This window comes from Candoia aspera, chromosome 5, assembly GCF_035149785.1.
Source record: "Candoia aspera isolate rCanAsp1 chromosome 5, rCanAsp1.hap2, whole genome shotgun sequence".
Taxonomy (NCBI): domain Eukaryota; kingdom Metazoa; phylum Chordata; class Lepidosauria; order Squamata; family Boidae; genus Candoia; species Candoia aspera.
In genome coordinates this window covers 98,959,310-98,984,587 of record NC_086157.1, presented here as the reverse complement: position 1 = coordinate 98,984,587, position 25,278 = coordinate 98,959,310, and the positions used below count along the sequence as shown (strand labels likewise).

Sequence of the window (25,278 nt, the reverse complement as noted above, 5' to 3'; positions counted from 1 at the left end):
TGAATGTCACAGTGGGCAGTATTAGGACCATGTCCTAATCTCTTGTGTTTGGACTGCATGGACTTCTGCAGAAAACAGCCTAGCAATTATGTTAGTCTAGAAGAGCAGACAATCACTAGAACATCTTACAGACAGGTGAGGAGGGTGCAAAGTATGTGGGACCAGGACTATGTGCTGCTAATTTGTTATCAAGGGGATGGGAAGGGTTGAGAAGCATTTTCTTCACGATCCAGAAAAACCAAGGCATTCTGCTTCTAGTGCTTTCCTTTATTTCCTACTGTTTGTTTGGAAACTACTTGAGTAAATAAGAGTAATTAATGCTGTCAAACAGCAGTGTGCAAACCAAGCCTCTTGGATCTTCCTCAAGCACTTTCTCTTTCTGCATCCTTTATCTTGGATCACGCTCAGTCATTGTAGTACCTGCCTGAACTCCTACACTCCTGTGGACATCACCAGGTGGTTTCCTCAGCACTCCTCTCTGTATTATCTCCTGGTTCTCCAAGGTCACAATGCCAAATCTGATCAAACTATTTTTTTTAACAATGGACCCCAATAATCCACCCCCAAATTTTAAAAAGTGATCCTCTAAAACCTCCTCAATATACCTCTGGCAGGAATGTGGGAGGGTGAGGGTTATTTTTTTTAAAAATGGAGTTAGCAGTTTTCCTTCCCTCCTCCCCTCCTGCTTTTTTCCTTTCTTTGGGGTCATGGTTTATATTATACTTTTCAGGTGATTTTGTTCACAAAATGGCAGGATGTATTACCTCTGATTTTCTGTAGTTGTAGATGGAATTCCCAAAAGTTGCTCCCAGATCACAAATGTGGTTTCAAAATAAATTCTAAGACTATTAACAAGTTCTAGATGATCTGACTTTATTATGCCAGTGCTTTATAATCTGTTTGTAGGCCCAGCTGAAAGTGTTCCTCCTGACATTTACACAAGAAGATCTTGAGACCCAAGTGTTTACATTAGGAGCCTAGAATCACATGGCAAGGCATTCTTCAGATGGTCCTAAGTGAATTACGATATATAATGGTGTAATAACCATGAATTGTTAATCACGAGGAAGAGCAACAACAGTGTTATATAGGTTGCAAATATGTTAATTGAGCAGCCAAAGCAGAATCCTCAATTTTCACCACTGAAACAGCAGAGAAAATGTTTATGTAACTGCTACAATCAGTGTTTTGTCTTTGTGTCAAGCATAGAGATGTCAGTTGCCTTAGTAGTGACAGGCCTTACCAGCTCTGTGGTTACCTCTACTGACATCACAAAAAAACTGGATATCTGTCTGGCTTTAGTCTACAACTTGGTCACCCCTAGACCAAAGTCTACTGAAAAAAAGAAAAGAAAAGAAAAACACTTTAGGGATCTTCACCATGGTGTTTGTTCAACTTCCAAAGTAGACATTTAAATAGGCAGTGTCCACTATAGGTAACAACTTAAAATCAAATAAAGCCACGGTTGGCCATTTTGTCCCCTTGTATTGTAAGCTCAGGTATAGCATACAAATGTCATTTTAAATAAATAAACACACACACACACACACGTGTGTGTGTGTATGTGTCTGTGTGTAATTTATTTGTTTAATATTTTGTTTTTTACTCAGATGAATATTGTTATACTTCTGTGTTTGCTTTTTGGTTTGTTTTCATATCTTGCCTGTATACCCGAAGGATACCTGAGCTGCTAATAAGCATTTAAAAGATAGTTAAGAGCCTTTATACTATTAGTAAATGGATTAATTCCCACTGAAAAGTCCTGGCTGAATGGAAAGTCCAGCCTTCTTTCCTGAAAGCAGCAAAGGTGGGAGCTATGAGCAACTGCTGAGGATTCTTTCCACAGCTTAGGAATGACTCAGGAGACAGTCCTCTCCTCTGTGTTGACAAATAGACCTTGGAAATGTAAGCCATATTTAAGAGTACCAAGGCTATATAAACTCTTAGAAGGGTCCCTGGAGGGTATCTAGTTCAGTTCCCTGCCTGGATTACTATAGCATCCCTGAAGAATGGCCATCCAGCCGCTGTTTAAAACCCTCCGGTGAAAGAGGAGCTACAATCGCTCAAGGCAAAGTGTTCCATTACTGTTTCATTTTTCATTAGGAAATTCTTCCTGATATACCAAAAATCTTCTTCTTAATTTGAACTCATTATGCCCAGTATCATCTTCCACAATGACACCAACAAGCTCTCCCCATCTCCTGCATATCAGTCCTTAAAATACTTGAGGGCAACAACCATGTTGTCCCATAATTCTCTCTTCTGTAGGTTAAACATATTCAGTGACTCCAATCATTCCTCATATCTATTTGCTTCCAGTCCCTTAACATCTTAATTGCTTTCTTCTGTACATCCAGTTCCTCAATGGCCTTCCTAAAATGCAGTGCCCAGAACTGAATGCAATGTTCCAGGAGTGGCTAGACCAGCAGAGAATAGAGAAGGGATTATGACTTCTTCTGATCTTGACACAGCCCAGGACTTTTACATTCTTTTGCAATTGGATCACTCTGTGGGCTCATTTTCAGCTTCACCAAGGGACTCAAATCATTGCTGCCCAGCATGGTTTCCTCCATTCTATACCATACTTTGATTTTTCCTACCAAAGTGAAGGACTTTCAAGTTTCCCAGCTGAAATTCATCTTGCTGGTTTCTACACATCATTGCTTTTCAAGATCTTACTTGAATGTTGATTGAGTCCTCAAAGATGTTTGCTGTTTGATGATCATATTATCTAAGCTGTCATCCATTATGTTGAGGAGTACTGGACCCAGAATAAATCCCCACAGCATGCCACTTGACACTCCTTCTAGCTCAATGTGAAGCCATTGAGCCACTGACATACACAGGTTGGATGTGATTGTTTAACCAGCTTTGTATCCATGTGGTGGTAGTATAATCCATCCAAATTATTTTGGCATGTCACCCATCCTTCATGATTTCTCAAAGATCACCAAAAGGGGCTCTGAGATTATATCTGCAAGCTCTTTCAAGGCTTTTAGATCTCTTTCTTTCTTTCTTTCTTTCTTTCTTTCTTTCTTTCTTTCTTTCTTTCTTTCCTACTGAATTTATATGGCTGCCCATCTCACTTGCATATGACTCTGGGTGGCATATACAATTAAAACACAACTTAACAATCACAAAATTCAACCACCAAAGCCAATTAAAAACAGTTCAGAACTACAATAGCAGAAAGACAGGGGAGACCGCAGTCTAAACTTATACACAGAGCGACCATTTTGTGGGCTCCACACTTCCATGGGATCCCCAAGCCTGATGGTACATCCAAATTTGGAGGGCATTCCAAAGGCTAGCAGGGTTGGGGCCAATCTTCCCTCAGGAGGAATGATGTTCCAAAGAGCGGGTGTCATGGCAGAAAGGGCTCCCTTCTTGGGTCCCTCCAGACAAAGTCATTTACACCCTACTAGTATCAGTTGTTATGCTTAGTTCATTTCAACTCATTTCATTTCAACATTTGCAGAAAAGACAGAAGCAAAGCAGGAGCTCTGCCTGTCCCCCTCACCTGTTACTATCCTGCCATCTTCTGAAAGCATCAGAACCACTCTTCTTTTCTCTTCTTTTCTCTTCTTTTCCTCATGGTATAGTCAAAAATGCCCTTTTTGTTGTTTCTTTAGCTTCCCTTGACCATCTAAGTATTTTTGTGCTTTAGCCTATTATGCTACCTTGGTGATTACACCCATCCTCCATTTTCTATATAAGTCCCTTTTAGGCCAATTCCCATGGTCACATGGACAATCTATCAAGAATAGACCTGTGTAATTTAGAATAATGATTGTGGAATAATTATTAAAACTACATGGCTTTGAAAATAAATCCCAGATGCATAATGAGTTTAAGATATATACTCTTTAACATTTTCCATATTCATATGTTACAGATAAAAACTAAACAAATCATTTTTAAGGTAATTTACCATGCTATTAACAATTAACTATTGAAAACCACATAAAATTCCTAGTTTAAGATTTAATTGTGTTAAGATTCATATTTTAAAAAATCCAGTAGAACACAGAGAGATGTGTTTCAGTAGGGCCAAATGCTTTTGGTTCAAGCACAGCAGAAGAACTTTACATCACTGAAAGATGTATCATCTCCAAAGCCCTGGTCTTCCTCAACCTTTGTCTGCATTCCACATATGGAGCCAGCAGCACAAAGTTTGCTCCACGGGCCATATCTACCCCAGATATGTGCCCGGCCCATTAGTGCAGTCCCATCTCCACAGCTGAATTGGATGTTATTAACTGCTGTATCATCAAGTAGTCCTTGACGTTCTTCCATATTCAGAGAGAAGGAAACCAAGTTGCCTTTGGGGCATTTCTGAAATTCTGTCCAATTTCCCCATCTGTTAAAGAAAGACATTGCTCATTTCAGAGTGGGTTAAGATCAAGAATCTGTGAATCATCAAGACACATAAATGGTAAAGGAACATGTGGTTCAGCTCTTCCTAATCTCTAGAGCTTAACAATGGACAACATACTCTTTCTGAAAGTCAGTTTCAAAGATTTGGCTGAAAATATGGAAAATATGAAAATATGGAACAAGGCTGCATCCAAGAGTTTCACTCCCAATGTAACCATCAGAAAGTGCGTAGGCATTTCTGGGTATAGCTGCATGTGTGAAGGCAAGAGGCCTATATCTGAGGGAGTGCAGCATCAGAGGATGGGGAGACAATTCTGGGGGTTGGGTGGCCTCTGTGCTTGTTTGCTGACTTTCCACCTTCTCTGAGCAGGCCTGAAAAGAATGCACTTTTCACTGTTATGACAAGTTTCTCTTCACCTTAATCATGCCTTAGTATGTAACTCTCAGTAGTGAAATAAAAATGAAAATTTTAATAGTATATCTAGTGTTATATTATATTTGGTAGTAAATATAAATGAAAATGAAGCACAAACCAAGATCAGGGTATTAATATTCAGAACTAGTGACTAGTTGTTACGTTTTCCCTCCTATTCCATTTTGTATTATGTGTTTTTCTTCATTATACATCTAGAGCAGGGATTCTCAGCCAGGGTTCTGTGGAACCCTAGGGTTCCACAAGAGGTCACTGGGGGTTCCCTGGGAGATCACAATTTATTTTAAAAAATTATTTCAAATTCGGGGAACTTCACATTAAAAAGGTAAGTTTCATTCTTTATTTTTAGTTTAAGAACACTGTTCATGCAGATAGACAGGCATACCCATGAAACAAATATGATACTTTTGTAACTTCTGGCCGATATTTGAGCCTGAATGAGCAGGGGGTCCCCGAGGCCTGAAAAAATATTTCGAGGGTTCCTCCAGGGTCAAAAAGTTGAGAAAGGCTGGTCCAGACACAAGGACTGTCTTATTTTAAATATATTTATCTCTATCCTAGAATTTTTTCTTTCAGCTGAAAACAGAGATGGGGTAGGAAACGCTTTTCAAAAGTGAGTAAGTAAGTATTCTCTATTAGAGGAAATTGTTCCCCAGTTCTCATTCAGCACTCTATTCATCCACACAATTCACATTTTCATGTACTCTTTGCCATTCCAGGACAAAGTAGAAAACAAATTGCATAACTTTGATATGTCTAGTTTTTTATTCCAAGTATGATTGTTCCCCCACATTATCGTTGTCCAACCACTGCATAACACGTTGACGCATCTGAATTATACTGATTATTTTATGGCTTTCAACCAAGCCTTTAGCTGGGATATGGTACTGAAACGACTTTGATAGCCTTGGTGGATGACCTACAACAATGCAGGGAGAATGACCACGGCTAAGTCTGTTGGATCTCTCTGCAAGACTGAGCTAATGTTTGCAGTGACCTGGGAGAAGAGAGAGGGATTCGTGCAGGAAGATCTGCACCGATCGCCCACTTAGTTTCCAGGAATAATACTGAATGTTAGTACTAGCCTTAAGAGTTTTGGCTATCTAAGGGACATGACTTGGCAACTTGTCCAGCCATTAACATCCGTGGGACGCCTGTATTTTGGCATGAGGGAGAGAGCTCCTCCTGCATTGTTCTCAAGCGATGGGATTCAGGTATCTCACTGTAAAGTTGTATTTCTTTCTTAGGCTTTTAATGGTTGATTGGTTTTAGGATTACATTTACAAATTGACTGTTCTTTCATATTTCTACCTTTCTATTGTACACTGTGTTGTGCTCTTTAATTTTTATTAGGTACTTGGAGTACTCACCAACAAAATAAGGCAAAGCAGAAAGCAAACAAATAAATGTGCCAACCAATAAATAAGTAGCTTTTGAACTTTGGTTGAGCCTCTTTATGGTTCTTCAGGCATGTGCAAAAAAAATATACGTCTGTGTGTGTGTGTGTGTGTCTGTGTGTGTGTCTGTGTGTGTGTGAGTGAGTGATGAAAGCAAGAGGCATGCTCAGTCTTGCCTCTATATCTCCTAACCTTCTTAAGTGGATAAGAAAGATCCGTGACAAACTTGTCATACCTGATATCTAGCTTGCACAAAACACCTCACCATGGTGGGTTGTAATCTTATTCAGCCCCATATTTATACAGGGAGGATAGGTGTTAGGGGAAATATTGTGGTTCTGTTGCAAATAAATGGGGTGGCAGGAGAAGAAAAATAGCTGGAACCCATTATTGGAATCAGCTGTTGCCAAATGCAGATGACATTCCTGAACAGAAAATGTGTCTGCTTAGCTTGCAGAAAAGATTGAGAGGAGATATGACAGCAACCTTCAAAAATCTAAAACAGTGGCATTTAGGGACTAGATTTGTTCTCTGCAACCCAGGAGGGCAGGAGCAGAACCAGTGGATTTAAAGTATCAGAAAGTAAATTCAGGTAAGATATTAGGAGAAACGTCCTGATGGCAAGAGCTATCAGCCAGTGGAAAAGCCTGACTCCTGAAGTGGTAAGTTCTCTCTCGCTGGAGGTCTTTGAAACAGAAGCTAGATAGCCATCTGTCCAAAATCCATTCTCAGATCCTGTACCAAACATGAAATTAAGACTGTGGAGTCTCTTCCAACTCTATGCTTCGGTGATATTTCCTTGGAATTATTAGAAGGCCAACAGACATGTATAAATATCTGAACCATTTAAATAGGGAGGAAGGGTATCAACTGTCATCTGTGTGGCAGTTAACTATTGGTTGTGAGCATTTGTGTCCTAACAGTCAGGAACCACGCTGAGACGAGGAATAGGCCTCTAGTGTTTTATTACTGCTACATTAGACAGAAAATCCTAACAAACTGAAAAAGCGTGAGAAGACCCATTCAGATAAACCCCAAAAGTCAAGATGGGTCTGTTCTGTGTCTCTTTGAATGACTACTCAACTCCTCCCTACTATGCATGCGTTTTCCCCCCTGGATAGGGGCCCCCTCCTGCTCACCATCAGTGCTCATGACCATCTGTCTCCATTGCTCACAGGCAGTAGGATAAGAATGTGACTTCTGTGGCCAAGTTCAGTTTCAGTTATGCTTTGAACATCAGCACATATTCATTTTCTTACATTACTCAGAAGTCATTTCACCAATGAACAGCAGCCGTGAATACCTACACTCTAAAACCATCATCGTCGGACTCCAGGAATTCAAAAGCAATCAGAAAGAACTGGAACTAGTATCATTTGTTTTTCAATCATCAAAGCTGCTTTCCCTCTAACCTACTCTCACTATCGATTTCCAAGAAACAAACTCAACAAAAGAAATGAAAGCAAATCCAATTCACCGTCCACTCTTAGATTCAATGGTTGTCCCATCAGTACATTTGAGACGAATACCGTTCATACCCGTATCGTCAACCCACACTGATTGGGGTGGTTGCACCTGGTGGAAAATAGGAAATGTGGTCAATGGAAATTTCTTACATGCCTGATTCTGATGGTAGTACCATAGCCAGGCTACATCAAGAATGAACCATGAGTTTTTGAATCATATATACATAATTATGCAGATAACTCTGGACACAAATGTGAATTTGTACCTACATCAAAAGGAGCACAACTATTCTGCAACAGTATATTCAACACTCCAAAAATTCATGAATACGGAAACTCCTCCTCCAAATCCTCCTCCTCCCTTTGTTCCCCACATAACTTTTTTTTCAATTAGCTACCCTACTGTATATAGGGACGCGGTGGCACTGCGGGTTAAACCACTGAGCTGCTGAGCTTGCCGATCGGAAGATCGGAGGTTCGAATCCCCGTGACAGGGTGAGCTCCCGTTGCTAGGCCCAGCTCCTGCCCACCTAGCAGTTCAAAAACATGCAAATGTGAGTAGATTAATAGGTACTGCTTCGGCGGGCAGGTAACGGCGTTCCGTGTAGTCATGCCAGCCACATAAAAATGGAAGGGTCTACAGACAAACGCCGGCTCTTCGGCTTTGAAACGGAGATGAGCACCGCCCCCTAGAGTCGGACACGACTGGACTTAATGTCAAGGGAAACCTTTACCTTTACCTACCCTACTGTATGCCTATACCCTATACCCTATTCTGTATTTGGAGGAATATGCCTGTAAACTAGAAAAGCAGTAGGGTGGCAGAAGCAAAATACCTTCAGTGCAAAGCCAGTAGCATGTCCCATGGGACAAAATTCTCTCTGTCCCCAGGTGCCCCATCGTCCTCCATTTGGCACAGAGAGGATAGCTTCATATTTTCGGGCTTCTGAATCACAGAGGCAGTAGGAGAGGATCAAGAAGACCCAAATGCTAATGGTGAGGTCCATGAATCTCTTCTGGATCTAGCAGCAGGAATCTTAGGAAAGAAGAGCATTGTTTAAGAATGGTCTGAACACCTTGCTCCATCCCCCTTTCCCCACCCCCCACCCCGACATTTTGGCTGAGTCTCCTCTGCTTTAGTGAAAATCCTGCTTTTCAGATTTTGGCATTAGAGGGACATGCTGTTATTTTTGGTTGATGGAGTAAGGTAATTCAGAAGCTTTTCTTATCACCATAGGAAGTTTCTAAGGAACTGAGAGTGACTGGAAAACTGAATCAGAATAATTCCAGCTTTTTTTTTAAAGTACTTTAGAGCAATGGTGGTGGGTGGGTCTTCCATTTTTTAAAAAGATTGCATTCTTTAGACATCAATGCAAGTCAGAGTAGCTAGGAAATGGAGGTGAGCTCTTTTCAGAATTTAGAACTGATCCACACATAGCAAGAACTGCATGAGTTGGTGACTTGGCTTCTAATTCATTTGCCCATCACCTAAATCCTATTGTAGTTTTTCTACAATACTACTGTTAGAATGTTAAGAACAGAAATGAAATAGAAGAGGAACTATGTGAAGAGAATAAGATGTACAACCCTATACATCTAAAATGTATTTATTTTGAAATATTTACCCTAGATCTCTTACAGGGAATATCCTCAGATGGCATCTTCAGGAACCCTAAATTATATTTTTCAAAATTAAAAATTAGCCAGTTCATGTCTCTGGAGAACAGAGACATCTGACAGTACTTTGAGTAAAAATGCAAACGTATTTCACTTCAAACAGTTCCTGGCGCAGGGAGCTCTGTCTGAGTCGTTTCCTTCCCTAAGTGGTAGAGCAATAGGCAGTTTTAATTTCTGGGTTCAGCCCTCATGCAGGACTCTCCTCTTTAGGCAGCAACATATATTACAGCACCTGCAAAATATAGAAAGCCTGCTTTGTTGCATCTGAGAACCTTTCTGCTTTTTCTGTTGGAAGAATGGAAATGGGAAAGGGGGTATATTTAGATGCAATTGAAAAAAAGTAGAAAGCTTCCCTTCCTACCCCCTTATATGAACCCCAAATAGTTCCAGAAAGAGCAGTTCCCTTGGAGATCACTCCCCCCCCCCCCAACTTTCCTGAATTCAGTCTGGACAACTGATTAAGCCTGTATAATTCTGTTCAGTTTGTGATCCTTGCCCGTCCTGCCTCCCTTATTCTTGTCTTTTTAGCAGACTGCTGACAATAAAACAGATAAGTTCTACTTACTCTTACACAGAACTCAATACAGCTACAGTAGAATGAGGGGGAAATTGGGTTGAGCAGGGAAATATGAAGGTGGGCAGGTGGGCATGGCACTGCAGAGGAACAGTTAGGTTGATTGGTATTTATTATGAGCAGCACCTCCTGCCTGAGGGGGAAGGTCCAAGAGGTGGAATGAAGGCCATGCAGAGTGAAATCTATTAAATAGGACAATATTTAAGGAGATTAACCCTTCCAATACTAAACTCTCAACTTTCAAACACCATCTAGAGTAATAATACTGTGCTGCCTGGAATGCCCACATCCCAGTAGACAAAGCAACCAAATTCACATTCCACAACCAGTGCCAGGCAAAAATCTGTATCTCCTGAAATCAGTCTGGACTGACCTCTTACCAAGCAACGTTACCAATTCAATTCATCTGTTACATATGTACTTAGAATACTGTGATGGAAGAATGATCCAATGCTTTCATAGACACCTTGCTGCATTACCCATTATGAGCAAAATTCCATGTACCCTTAAAAGTCCTAGAAAATTCAGTTCCTGATCATGCTATTTTTGGAATGAAAAGCAGATCTCTGTGCATTACAGCCTTTTGGTCCAATGGGATTGCTGAGTTGGGTTTGTTTGTTTGTTTGTTTGTTTAGCTACAAAGTGGTGTTCTGGGTCAAGTGTACTGTTCTGATGGCGCAATATCAGCTTGAATTCAACGGATCTCATGAATCTATTTAATCAGAATAGATCTTCAGTAGCTTGGATTGAATTTAGTGTTAATTTTATTTTATGATTGTATTGACTACTACTATTGAGATTTATGTATGTCTAAATTTTAACAATGACCTGTAGTTTTCAAAACTATAATATAATGCATTAAATTACTTTAAAATAATTAATGAAATATTGGAAATTTTAACTTATTTGTTAACCCGATGCTTATAAATTCAGTTTGTTTGTTTTTGTTTTAATTTCCTTTTTCCTTCTCCTTTTTTCTTTTGTTTGCCTACCTTTTTTCTTTTCTTTTTTCAAAAATGCTTAATAGATATAATAAATAAAATTAAAATAAAATAAATTTTAAAAACTTGAATTCAACAGGCTTGAATACAACTTAAAATATATGTGGTCAAACCCAGTCTATGGGCCACCATGAGCCTCTTAAAAGCTATTTCTCCCAGTATTGTGTTAAATAAGATAAGCTTTCCTTTCACTTCTTCATTCAACTCAATATTAAAAGTATTGAACAGTGAACAGCCCAGGGCAGATCCTTGTGGTGTCCCACTCAGGGCGTAGTTGAAGTGCCTCACAGGAATCTCTTGTTACATTTTGTTTGTTTGTGTGTTTGTTTGTTGTAAGTTCAGCCTAGTGGAGATCCAGGCATGAGCTGCTATCCCCGAGACAGTATCTAAGGTGGGCTTCCTGTGGTTCAAGAGTTGGCATGCCGCAGTAGCAGCTAGTCTTCTTCAAAATCAGCTAACTTGGCAGCCACCACCACATCTAATCTCAATGTATTCCACAATGTAATGTGTTGGGGTTGTTTTTAAAGAAAATATTTGTTTAGTTTCAATAGATTACTTGTGAAAGTGGAAGAAAAGCTTCTGTCTGTACTTATTTTTCAGCCATACACGATATTATATACTTTTCTTCTGTTCTTCTGTACCCCACCCCCTTGGTTTAAGATAAAACCACCTGATGATCCAGGCTTTCCTTGTATGGGAGCTTCTGTAACTCCCTAGTCGTTCTGGTTGCTCTTTTCTGAAGAGAAGAAAAATGTAACAGGGTAAGGTTAAATGGAAATGAAATGGAAAGACTATGACAATCGAATCAAAAATCTTAAAGTATGTCAAATGAATGGAGTCATCATTTGCAACAGCAGGGATTGGTATCATCTTATCACTTATCTATCACTATCACTTATAGGAGAACAAAAAGCCATTTTGACTGACTGTCATTTAAAATATGACAAAAATGTAAGAGCCAAAATATTTCAGCATCCAAGTTAACCAGATCCTTTGTCTTTCAGGACAGTAACCCTGGTCAGTGAATAATCACAAAACCAGTTGGAATATTTCAGTATTTCATGCATCCTATAGCCTATTTTCAGGACCATTGACTTCAGTGGAAAAACATGTTCTTATTGTCTAGTCTGTCAATCAAGATGTCATCATTATCCCCATATCTCTCAGGAAGAGCAGTAACTTAGCTAATAGCTTAACTGGTGGGTAGACAATAAAGTCTTTACTCCAGACATCAGTTTGTTATTACTTGATGGAATCTGAAAAGAGCATTTCTTAAGATGACACCAAATCAAGATTCCTCCAATGGATTGGCTTTGGTAGTATTCTCCTTTTCTCCATATTTGAGACATAATATCTTATCCATGATTACTTTACATTAAAAAAAGAAATGTTTCTGAAAAGGCTATAAACATATATAAAGGGTGTATAAGGGAAAGAGGAATAAAATGTGTGTTTCAATTAAGGGGGAAACTACTATTAGTGAGATAGAAGGGATAGGACCAGGCTGGATCTTTTGAAAATACTGAGGCAGGGCCACAACTAGGTCTGTGTCACCCGGGGCAAACATAGATTCCATGCCCATTTTGGCACACACCCCCCCCCAGAGCAGCACCAGGGGCACACACCCTGCTCCCCCCGCCCCGGTTGCGGCCCTGTACTGAGGCATCAGAAAGCAAAATGTTCATTTGACACCCCCCCACACACACTCACATACTGTAGTGGCAATGTGGAAGACCACTGTATTTCAAGGAGTTTAAGTAACATATTTTGATTACTCCTTCATATTAAGAAGATTATAGAAGTTTAGAGTTCATTCTGAACTGTTTAACCTGCTTGTTTTTCACTCTTGCTTGAAAGTGGGGGAGAAGAGGAAACCCCAAGATTGTTTATGTTAACACTAGCTTATCTATATAGCTTCCCAGGCTCTTGGATTATGTCATAATCAGGTTCTCCAGATCCTGAGAACTATCTAGTCAAGGTCACCACCACCACCACCACCAGAATTACTAGAACTCTAGTTTATTGATATACAGGTAGTCCTTGCTTACCGACCACAATTGGGACCGGAATTTTGGTTGCTAAGTGAACTGGTCATTAAGTGAATCTGACCTGATTCTACCACCTTTTTTGCAGTGGTTGTTAAGTGAATCACAATGAGCATTAAGTGAACCATGTGGTCATTAAGCAAATCACAGTTCCCCATTGATTTTGCTTGCCAGAAACCAGCCAGAAAGGTCAAAAATGGTAATCATAAGACCATGATGCGATGGTCATAAATGTGAACCAGTTGCCTAGCACCCAAATCATGATCACATGACTGTAGGGACACTGCAACGGTCGTAAGTGTGAGAACTGGTCATATGTCATTTTTTTCAACACCATTGTAAGTCTGAACTGTCACTAAATGAATGATTGTTAAGTGAGGACTACCTGTAGGCTACAGTAACAGAATCTTGAGAGCTTAACAGCATTTTCCCTCCTCTGCCTCTTAAACCAAGAGAATTAAAGCTGGGTAATTTTTAGCTTCTTTCTTGTGCTTTCTTGCTTTCCCAGACTGAGCTCATATTTTTCTAAAAGTCATCATATGTTCTCTCCAAGGTCATCTCTGTGCTCCTCTACAAGTGGGTACAATATTTCTATTTATTTTGCATTAAAAGGTGTTTGGAAGTATATGACTGCAAAGGGCCCTTTGGAGTAGAGAAGTGAAAGGGTTAGGATTAGGATTAATGTCCTCCCATTGGACAATTCCCGTAGTGCTGTGCTCTCCCACCTGATATGACTTTACAGCCATGGCAGGAGGATCATCTGGGAATACCTGTAAGAAGGGAATTAATACTGCTTGCATTAGAGAATAGTGAAAGAGAGGACAAGATCTACAGCCAGTTAGTCACAAAGCTCACTTTGAACCAGGCACTGGCAGTTTTCACAGTTGGTGTTTAGCCATGGCTTGATTTAACAGTTTGTTGAGTAAGGCAGATTTGGCTAGGTTCATTTTAATTAAGTCTTAAAGCATGATTTTTTAAACCACAGTGGCCTGCTTCACATATCACTCTAGGGCTTAAGACAGAATGCATAATGGGAGAAAAAGAACTGAAATGATGGTATAATTAAATCTGTGCAATGCACAGCCCATTCATGAAAACAGGCTTCACTCTCCAGGGTCTTTTCCTTGGAAAGTTCAGAAATGATGTCTGTAATCAGCTTGTCAGATTATCAAATCCAGTTACATCAGTCTGGGAGGAAAAGGAATGAGAACATTGGAATTTCCAATCTGATAAATTTTAAGTGGCAACTTCTGAGCCAGCGCTTTGTCTATTCCCAGGTGTCTCCTTGTTTGTCTGAGGCTAGAATTGGAAAGAGAGATTAGCTACATAAACTTACCATGAATGAAGTTGCATATACATTTAGGGTTGCCCTGTCAAACTCTGACATTTGAGGATGCCAATTTAATCTCATCCTATCACCATGATAAGATCAAAACCAAAAAGGAAGGGAAGTCAAGGTGCTACCAACACTTTAAATTAAGATTCAGCTACAATATCATTGCCACTCAAAAATAGACGCTGTTTAGAAATGTGCCCTATCACAAAACAAAAACATGGATTTAATTTATCTAATGGAGAATATTGAAAGCCAGTTTGGTATAATGGCTACAAAACAAAGTAGAGATTGCAGCAAAGGTCCTGATACTCATAGTTGAAATACTACACATCTAACATTAGGAATGGATAAATGCTTTCAGTACAAATGATCAAGGCTAAATTATTGGGAGTGCTTCTACAGTCATGGTTGTTATTGGAGGCCCAAGTGACCTCCACTGTAATAGGAGTACCTATTGCTAATTTTGGTTGGACCAATGATGCCCTCTCTTGGACAGGTATAGGATAACGACAATTTTTCATGCACACTGAGATTAGTATAATGAGTCCTCTGTGGTGGTATCAATCTGCTTGCTGTGCAAGCAGCTCCAGCATAGGAAATGGTATATTAAATGCATATATATATTCATACAGGATGAAGCTAATAAGCTTCTAGTTCAGCCTTTCTCAACCTTTTGACCCTGGAGGAAACCTTGAAATATCTTTCAGGCCTCAGGGAACCCCTGCACATTCAGGCTCAAATATAGGCCAGAAGTTACCAAATTATTATATTCATTTCATGTGGAGGCCTGTATATATGCATTAACAGTGTTCTTAAACTAAAAATAAAGAATGGACCTTACCTCTTTAATGTGAAGTCGCCTGAATTTGAAATAGTTTTTTAAATAAATTGTGATATCCCAGGGAAGCCCTAGCGACCTCTTGCGGAACCCCAGGTTTCCACGGAACCCTGGCTGAGAATCCCTGCTCTAGTGATGTAGTGTTTGGCCTTAAAACTTCCAATTGATAGATCTATGCTAGTGAGGTTTCTTGAGATTGGAGAAGGAATTAGCAATTAGAGGGAGAGCAGAGATCACTAAGAACCTGGTACTCGCATCATGAGGAGTCAGGGCTTTCTTGCCTATTTGTGAAATAAGCCACAGTTAGTTGGGTTCATACAATACACTAAGACAATAATCAAGCAACACATTATGACTTAGCAGAGTGTGTGGAAAACTGAAAAGCTATGGATGAGCACTCCAAAGAAGACCCCAAGAGTATTATTATTTATTTATTTATTTATTTATTCAATTTATATTGCCACCCATCTCAAACTAGTGACTCTTTATTGCCTAATAAAGAAGTAATAAAGAATAACAATAACAGCAACACAACAAAAAGTTTAAGTGACTCATTGCATTCACTTTTACTGAAGAACGCACTGAGCAGATACCTGTCCTAAATTCAACAGCTGTTTTTTTCCTAACAAGATTAACCAGATCAACTAAAGATCTAGCAGGTAGATTTGAACACTACTGTAATTTGGGTATTAAATTTAGTTAGGGGTTTTTTTTTTTTGCTTACCATTTTGTGAAAACACAGCTGATCTATGGAAAGATTGTGTGAGCCTAGAAAACAAGATAATTAAAGAAAGGGTTACAATACAACAATGGGAAGAACTATGAACTAAAACTATAAACTTACACCAAATTATAACATAAAGGAAAATTGGTATAAAATCTTTTATAGATGGTACATAACTCCATCAAAAATACCTAAGATGGACAAATCATACAATAATAAATGTTGGAAATGCCATGATATAGAAAGAACATCTTATCACATGTGGTGGACATGTAAAAGAACTCAAAGGTATTGGAAAGACATACATAGTATAAAGGAGAAAAATTTGGAATTTAAATTTGAAATGATACCACAACTGTCCTTACTAGGTATAATCTCAGAAAAAAAGTAACAAGAAATATCATAATTTAATGAGATATAGGCCTACAGCAGTGAAAATTTTGCTTAACATTGGAAGAATAACAAAATCTGGCATCAGCCACGACCTCAGGGCAGGGGAGGAGGGGTGGCTGTTGTCATCCGCAAATCCCTAGTGGCCGTCAGGGGCCCTGCTCCACAAGTGGCCAGGTATGAGACCCTGTTCTTCAAGCTGGGTTCCCGAGAAGAGTTGGGAGTGTTGCTACTGTACCAGCCTCCCTGCTGCTTAGCAACCTCCCTGCCTGAGCTGCTGGAGGCCATCTCAGATCTGGCAGTAGAGTTCCCCAGGCTTATGGCTTTGGGGGACTTGTCAGGGTTTCAGAGGGAGCTGGGGGTTATACCTGAGTCTCTCCTGCACAGTCCAGCGGAGGCCCTAGCTGCCACCTGGAATAGGGAGGCAGCCGGGGCCTTGGACAGGATTGCACCTGTGTGGCCTCTCTTGCCCACCTAAACCTGGCACTCCCCGTGACTTACAGAGGAGTTGAGGGTCTTAAAGAGGGTTAAGAGATGCCTAGAGCACCACTGGAGGAAGACTAAAACTGAACCCGACCGAACACAAGCTAGAGCCATGATTAAGGCCTACCTTGTGGCGATAAGAGCGGCGAAGCATCAATACTTCTCTGCTCTTATTGCATCCACAGAATGCTGCCCAGCGGCCCTGTTTAAGATTACCCAATCGCTTTTGGGGAAAGGGGAGTCAGATATCCATCTACAGGGCTATGCTGAGGAATTTTCAGGGCACCTGCAGGATAAAATCGCTCGGATCCGGTCCAAGTTGGATTCTGAGTGTGAGACAGAGTCAGAGGAGATACCCAGGGAATGTACTTACCAGGTTATCTGGGTCCAGTTCAATCCTGTTGAACCCGAGGAAGTGGACAGGATCCTCCGGACTATAAATGCTATCACTTGCCAATTAGATCCATGTCCCTCCTGGCTGGTGAAAGCAGCCCAGAAGGTGACCTGTGGCTGGGTCCAGGCGATAGTAAATACATCCTTGAGAGAGGGGGTGTTTAAGGAAGTGCTGGTGCACCCTCTCCTCAAGAAACCATTGCTGGACCCTACTATACTGGACAATTTTCACCCAGTCTCCCACCTTCCCTTTTTGGTTGAGAAAGTGGTGGCTTTGCAGCTCCAGAGGATCCTGGAGGAAACGGATTACCTAGACCCCTTTCAGTCATGTTTCAGGCCCAGTTATGGGACAGAAACAGCATTGGTCGCGCTTATGGATGACCTCTGGCAGGAGCGGAATGGAGGCAGTGCATCCATCCTTGCTGTTCTTGACCTCTCAGAGGCTTTCGATACCATCAACCATGGTATCCTTCTGGACCAACTTAAGGAGTTGGGGGTGGGCAGCGTGGTTCTATGCTGGTTCACCTCCTTCCTCCAGGGTCAGTCCCAGTTGGTGTTGATAGGGAGCAAGAGATCCGGCCCGTGGCCCCTACTTTGTGGGGTGCCACAGGGTTCAGTACTCTCTCCGCTCCCTTTTAACATCTACATGAACCACTGGGTGAGATCATCCATCACTATGGGGTGAGGTTTCATCAATATGCAGATGATACTCCATTATACATCTCCATCCTGGGTGAAGTGATGCTGTGACCATCCTTTCTGAGTGCCTGGGGACTGTGGGGACCTGGATGGGGGACAACAGGTTGCGGCTGAACCCGGGGAAGATGGAGTGGCTGTGGATTAATGGCTTCTTGATTTCTGGGAAATTGTCATCTTTAGTTATGGATGGGGTTGCACTGCCCCAGACAGGCCTGGTGTGTAACTTGGGGGTCCTCCTGGATTCACAGCTCCTGCTCAAAGAGCAGGTGGCAGCCATGGCTAGGAGGGCCTTTGCACAACTTCGTGTTGTGTGCCAGTTATGCCCCTTCCTGGAGCGAGAGGCCCTTTGAACAGTCACTCATGCTCTGGTTATCTCCCATATAGACTACTGCAATGAGCTCTACATGGGGCTACTCTTGAAGAGTATCTGGAAGCTACAGCTGGTGCAAAATGCAGCCGTGAGGGCAATTTTAGGCACTTCAAAATCAGTACATGTTACTCCTTTGCTCCACGAGCTGCATTGGTTGCCAGTATGCTTCCGGGTCCAATTCAAGGTGTTGGTTATTGCCTTCAAAGCCCTACATGGCATGGTCCAGGCTACCTAAGGGACTGTCTCATCCCTATCACATCAACCCATCCCACCCGGTCATGCAGAGAGGGCATGCTACGGACTCTGTCTCTAAGAGAACTCCATCTGGCGGGGTCCAGGAGGCAGGCCTTCTCAGCAACAGCTCCCACCCTTTAGAATATCCTTCCCCCAGAAGTGAGACTGGCTCCCTCCCTCCTGGACTTTAGGAAATGGCTGAAGACCTGGTTCTGTCATCATGCCTGGGGCTGGAGGGAAAATAGGCATTTCTGGGGATGGCTAGTCTCTAAGAAGGACCCTGCTCTGTTTGCGAATTATAGAGAACTTTTAGCCATCTGGTTCCCACCATATTTATTTTTATTATGCATTATATTATTTTATAGGTTTATATTCTTATTTATGTTTTATTGTAAACCACCCAAAGTCTCTTTTGGGGGAGATGGGCAGTGATAAATTTGATTAATAAAATAAATAAAAAATAAAAATAAAATCCCGACAATATCTGAGAACTTAAATTTGGAGAATTTGCAGGGTTGGCAAAACTAACAGCATATATATACACAATAGAAATTTAACAATTTAAGCAAGAATGGTTCCCATACATACAACACATCACGCAGTATGTTAAATATAACCGCCTACAGTCTGGCTTTTAAGGGGGCCTGCATACTAACACATATCACAAGTTAGCAAATGAATAAAAAGTGAGGAGACAGAAATCAATAGTCTTTTTTCTTCCTTTCTTTTTTCTTTCATTATTATTATGACCTTCTCTCTTTTTTTCCTAATTTTTAGGCTGATAATTACAGTGGTGAGAATAGACAATAAGAAATATTATCACATTTCTCCAGGACAGAAAGGGTCCAGAGGTTAGTATTCTTTGAACAAAGAGCCAAGAGCATTGTAATGAACTTCTCATCAAATAATGAATAATAATAATAATACTCTATCCTGGAGTGTGAAGTATCAGCCCTAAGCTAAATTGCAAAGAAAGTCAAACAAATTCAGTTTTAATTCACTCCTCACCAACCTATCAACCCCTGAAGAAGCTGTGGCTCCAGAAGGACTCAGCGAAAGCAAATCTGATAGAAATTCTTGCCATCATGACAATTTTTAATACCTGAAACATTATTAAACTTTATCAGTTGCATTACAAGCTGGAATGACTAAAAACAACAGTGAAAATTGCTTGTGGAATATTACCCAAAAAACAGATGGGTCATGGCTGTAATGAATTTGCACCACAGGAAGCCCAGACTATTACTTTTCAACTAAGATTCCCAGTGAGACATCAGTAAGTGCTTGTTTTAAGCATAATAAAAACACTCGCAGCCTACAAACTAACTAAAATCACTCTTTGTGTAGAATACATTTTTCTGAACTGTAATTGCTGGAGCAATTTTTTAAAATAATAAAATTATTATCCAGTCTTTAAGCAAGCTGCTATGTCAAAAAATATTCTTTTGGAATGTACAAACTCTGTGTCGGCTCTGGGATGTAAACTTGGTCATAAATGATTGGTCATGACCTTCTTCCAGAAAGAAATCCCATCACAACTTTTTTGTATTCATAAGCATTTGATGTCATATCAAATTTATACTACAGGAGTTTTCAGAAAGAGTGTCAGTCTCCCTCTGTGTAAGAAAAGAGGTAAGCAGAAATTTGACAGAGGAACTACAGCAAAGACTGGCCTTGAACACATAATACTGAACATAATTATGAAGTCTTGGTAATCATGTTATGTTATCAGGGATTGTTAGACAGAAACAGCTGGCTCTAAGGTTACCAGAATAGATTCCTCTTCAACACAGAGGAATAATTTTTAATAACTTTATTGAAGATTATATTAAACAAATAAAACTAATACAACTACATAATACAAAAATACATTAATTTAAAAAAATTGAAAAAGTGCAGAGAAAAAAACAAAAGGAAAGAAGAAGATAGAAGAAGCTACTTCCCCCTTCATCCCCAGCAAATATAATCAACATTAACAGCTTATCACTGTCTCTTAAAATACATTTCTTCAATTCCATACCTCACCCCTTTCTCTATAAGATCATCTCTAGATCTTCATGTCTCCATATTAATCAGCAAAAGTCCAGTAAGGGTTATCAGAAGTAACAACATAAGTACTACAAATTATATCTATTACACCTAATTTGAATACTTCCTTTTATATTTATATCTCAATTTCAATTTAAACAAATGCCTCCTAATTCCTCTCTTCAAATAGTCAAAGTCCAATACCAGTAAAACAAAACAATTAAACATTACCAAAAATAACCATCATCATCCAGTCCCAATCAAAAGAAACCATTAAACATCACCAGAAATAGCAACCCATTATTTGTACATCAAAAATAACAATATAACTATTGCAAATTATATCCATTTTACCGAACTGGAATAATTTCTTTTATATTTATATGTCCATTTCTATTTAAACAAATCTCCTCTTTCTCTTCAAACAGTCCAAGTCCAATCCCAATCAAAAAAACAAACAAACAATTAGACATTACCAAAACTAACCAACATCATCCAGTCCCAATCAAGAAAACCATTAGATGCTACCAAAAATAACAACCCATTATTTTAACCATGATCAAATAAACCAATTTCTGTAATTTTCTTCTTTCTCCCAGCAATCTTTAAAATCCACAAAGAAAGTTCTAACAGCTGCTTTCTCACTCTCTTTTTCTCTTCTCTCAAAGTTTTTGTCATCTTTGTTGTCAGACTCCACAATCAAAGGATTGTTGAATCTTTTGATCGTGTTCATCTGCAATGATGGATCAATGTGTGTCAAGAAGGAAGATGGGAAGGGGGAATTGCAAGGTGTGTGAATCACTGTCATTTGGGCTGGAAAAGGGTGAGTCAAGGTTGTACTGCCAGAGACATCTGTGGCTGGTATGGCTGACTGTTAGAGGTTGGGTGAGAAAGACAGGAGGGGGGAGGGGGGCATTAGAAAGTTTTAATGAGTGAGTTTAGGCAGGAATTTTTTAATTGCAGCTTCCTTTTGTTCTGTACACTTGTCAATAAACCTGAATTCTGCATATTTCAATTGTGCATGAGTTGGGTCAATATTGGGACTAATGGTGTCAGTTGTCTGGATCCTTCTGTAATTCCAGTGTACCAACTCCAGTAAATCCCTTTGGTAAATCCAATATAGGAGAATAATCCACATAGCTCTTTTGATTTATTGTTTGTATATCTTTTTTTAATTTTTAAACCATCTTCCAATTCCATTTGTAAATCCATTATTTCCATCTCTTTCATGTAGGCTCTAATTTTAAATCCACCTATAAGTCCATTTCATTTTTATGGGACTTATAAAAAGTAACAGTGGGATTTGTTACTCTTCAATAACACCTTCTGATTCCACTATAGATTTAAATAGGTTGAAAACTTCTTGGACCCAGATGTCAAACATTTCTTATAAGGTAGCCATCTGGTGCCCTCTAGTGTCCAACCTTCAAATTCATCTTATCAGCTCAAAATATAAACAAAAGGAATTTCCCCATGAGAAAGGATCCTTTTAGTCTTTCAAAGTCTTTCTTTAATTCCAATCCATCTGAACACTTAATCTATTTAAAACTTTCTAAGATGAACACTGTAGTCACCATTTTGCTGTATAATCCAAAAGGAAGATTCTTATAAAACTTTAAACACATAATTTTCTTTCTGAACAAATTGAAGAACTCACCTAGTGAATATAAACAGACCTGCAGTTCTGAAGATTTTCAATCTTTTAAAAAAATAAATCTTTAAAAAAATAAACTCCAAAGTGATTAAAAATATGAGGTTTTGTCAAAATTGAATCCATAAAAGGCTACATTAACAGCTCTGAGCTCAACTGAATCCCATGACTCCCAACTGATTGCAAGAGACCGCAAAAACATCTGTTTCTGGCATCTGCTCACACACACAGACATGCACAAAACAGCTGTCCAAAGTACATATGGTTGATCTCAAGATCTCTCATTGGTCTGGAGAGAATTTTCAGCAGTCCAGATCCAGCATCCAGCTGCCTTTTCAGCCATAATGCCTCCCACATCCACGGAATGCCAGTTCACCATTCATCACCGGAAACTTCCCTGACAAACAAAAATAATTTAACCATAAAGAACATAAAGACTTTGCAAGAGTTTGCCCAATATTTTAAAGAAAACCCATCCCCAGAGGCTAAACATTATGATGTAATAAAGGTGACCCTGAAGTTGGTCCATTACACTGAAAGCACAACTGTTAACCTGATTGATATGGAATCCTCTTCAGAGAAAGACAGTGAGCAGAGTGACATCTGCTTGTGGGGGATGGGAGTGGGTAAAACAATTTCACTGACACATGTACAAAAGGAATGGGACTTTGACTGCACTGCTGTGACCACCATCTTGAGGACGTTTTGTTTGCTTGTTTTCTGTTGAGTCTGCTTGCCTTCTTGGTCCTTATATTGCTGCTTCACAAGCATTTTTTCCAGGCTCACAGAATTTATGGAAGGTATCAGTAGATCCAGAGTTAAGGAAAATGAAAGCATACAATAGCAACTGGCAATATAGGGAAGCTAGCTTGTCACAGGGTCTCTCAGTTGTGCTCAAGATCTGACAGACAAAACCACAGCACACAAGGACCATCTTGTGAACCAGTTCAATATGTCTCTTTATTCATGACATAGCAAGATAGAAAAACTTCACAGTGTTTCCGATAGTTTAACTTTTGCAGATAAAGAAAAAGACAGATTTTCAATTCCACCCTCCCTTCTCCTGACTTCTTCCATTAAAAGTTTAGAATACAGTACAAACAGTAAATCACCCCATGCTAATTGCTCTGCATTACAGCAATTAATCATTTCCCTTCCTGCAAAGTAGTGCTTCTGCTACTATATCACTATGTATGCAAGTTGTTTTAAAATCTAACTATATTAAGTTCCCCTTAGAGTTAATCAAAAGCTTCTTCTCTCTCTGGAAGAAGAAGATTGATCCCTCAGAGTCTGGCTCTTCTCCATCTTTGGTGATCTTCCCTTCACTCAGGAACCTGAAGACCTTCTGTGATCTTCACTCCATTCTGGAACATACAATTTTTCAGCAAGGATAAGTCTACCCTGAACAGATGTTGAAAGAAAGATCTAAAGTTAAACATTTTGCTAGACATGAGAAGTTACCAGCTATGTTTATGTTAAGCCTTTGATAGGAGATCCAGGAATTACAGGCTCATAATATTAATTACAGGTTGATTATTTTATTATTCTAGGAAAACTGATAAAAACATTAATAATTATCAAGCATGTAAAAGGACTAGTCTTGCTGCAGAAGAGACAGAATTGCATTTGCAAATGTAAAATTTCTCTTCTTTAACGTATTCTTTTTATATATTCCGTATTCTCTGAAATGTAAACACATTCAGATCAATATATGTGTGCACAAACAAGTATACACACTGCTCTTAAGTCACTTTTCAATTCTTTGTAAAGGCATAGGAAAACATTCATAGGAAAAGAACCTGATATCAACTACCAACAGCAGAGAAACCATTGTTAAGTACTGTCATCACCACTGCCCTGGGAACTTTCCACATGTGGGATCCCACAGGTGCTGCTAGAGTAGCATTGATGGCTCTACATGCCAAAATCACCCCACTTCTGACCATAATCCACCAATGAAGATCCAACATTACAGGTGAATTGGCTGCTGGCTGCTGTATCATCACCATTTCTTTGGTATGACTCCACTTTCAGAGAAGAAGAAATCACTGAGTGGCAAAATTAATCATCTGTCCAAGTTCCCCATCTGCAACAAAAGACAATGATGGATGAGCATCTCTCTGGACTCTGGCAAGAGGTTAAGCTCTTGCCAGCATTCCGATCCATTCAAATGTGTCTAGTTGTTAAAGCCCTGAACTAGGGGAAAACCAGGTTCAACTTCACTCCCAATCATGCAAACACACTAGGTGACTTTGGACCAGTCACTCTCCCTCAACCTACTGGGGTTTTATTGTGGGAAAAAAATGGAGGAAAGTGGTACCATGTGTGCTAACTTGAGCTTCTGGAGAAGGATGAGATATATATCAAATAAACACAATTTTTAAATAGCACTGTTTATAAAGCCTCCAAACATTCTCTTTCCTTCTTTCTCAAGCCTTCCCCTAACATACTGTCATGATCACCGTTGCGATGCTTGTGACATTGCAATGGCTCGCATGACAATGCAGGGAAATGGGTCCCTGGTGGATTAAGGGAAAAGGCAACTAGGTAACAAAAGAGAGCAACAGGTGCTGGCAACAAAGTATCAACTCTAGCCGGCGGCACGGAAGAGAAAGATACAATGTTGCAAAGAAAGCAATTGACAAGACCAGACCAAGAGGCGCGCCGGAGCTGTCAAAGAGATTACGAACCTGATCGCCCGGCAATGAACCATCACCAGCCAGGGAAGCAATCGAGGAAACGCCCGGAGCACAGGACGGGCTCCACAACCCCTCACCTACCGACGACGGAACCGGCGGGGCTCGGGGGCGCACCCGGAGTAAGGAGGGGTGGAGCGCTGACCAGCGCAGGCTATTTAAATCCCGTTCTGGTGCTCTCCACTCACTCTCAGCTTTCTTAAAGGGCACGCATACTGTTACTCAAATAAATCCAGAACCTAAGCCTATGCTAGCGTCTGTGTTTTTACTGGGTAGCAGGCAGAGCCTGACATAAAGTTGAGAGTCACCAAACCAAATTCGCCAAGCTCCACCAGATGAAAATTTTCCGCGGGAGAGATCCACTGGTGATAACGGAACTGGGGATGGCCATGGAGTCAGCACTTCGCACCAGAGGCGTGAAGGACAGCCCGCAGGAGGGAGAGATGACCCGACAGCTGCTGGAGGC

The 25,278-nt window shown here is 40.1% G+C and overlaps 1 protein-coding gene across 1 annotated transcript; it reads right to left on the bottom strand.

The window, feature by feature from the left end:
• Positions 1-3,963: 3,963 nt before the first annotated feature.
• LOC134498396 (vitelline membrane outer layer protein 1-like) lies at positions 3,964-8,890 on the bottom strand. Its single transcript, XM_063304473.1, has 3 exons — positions 8,510-8,890; positions 7,685-7,782; positions 3,964-4,360 (listed from the first exon to the last, which is right to left on the bottom strand). Exons 1-3 carry the CDS (start codon positions 8,678-8,680, stop codon positions 4,066-4,068), a joined length of 564 nt encoding a protein of 187 aa, XP_063160543.1. The 5' UTR covers positions 8,681-8,890; the 3' UTR covers positions 3,964-4,065.
• Positions 8,891-25,278: the final 16,388 nt, after the last annotated feature.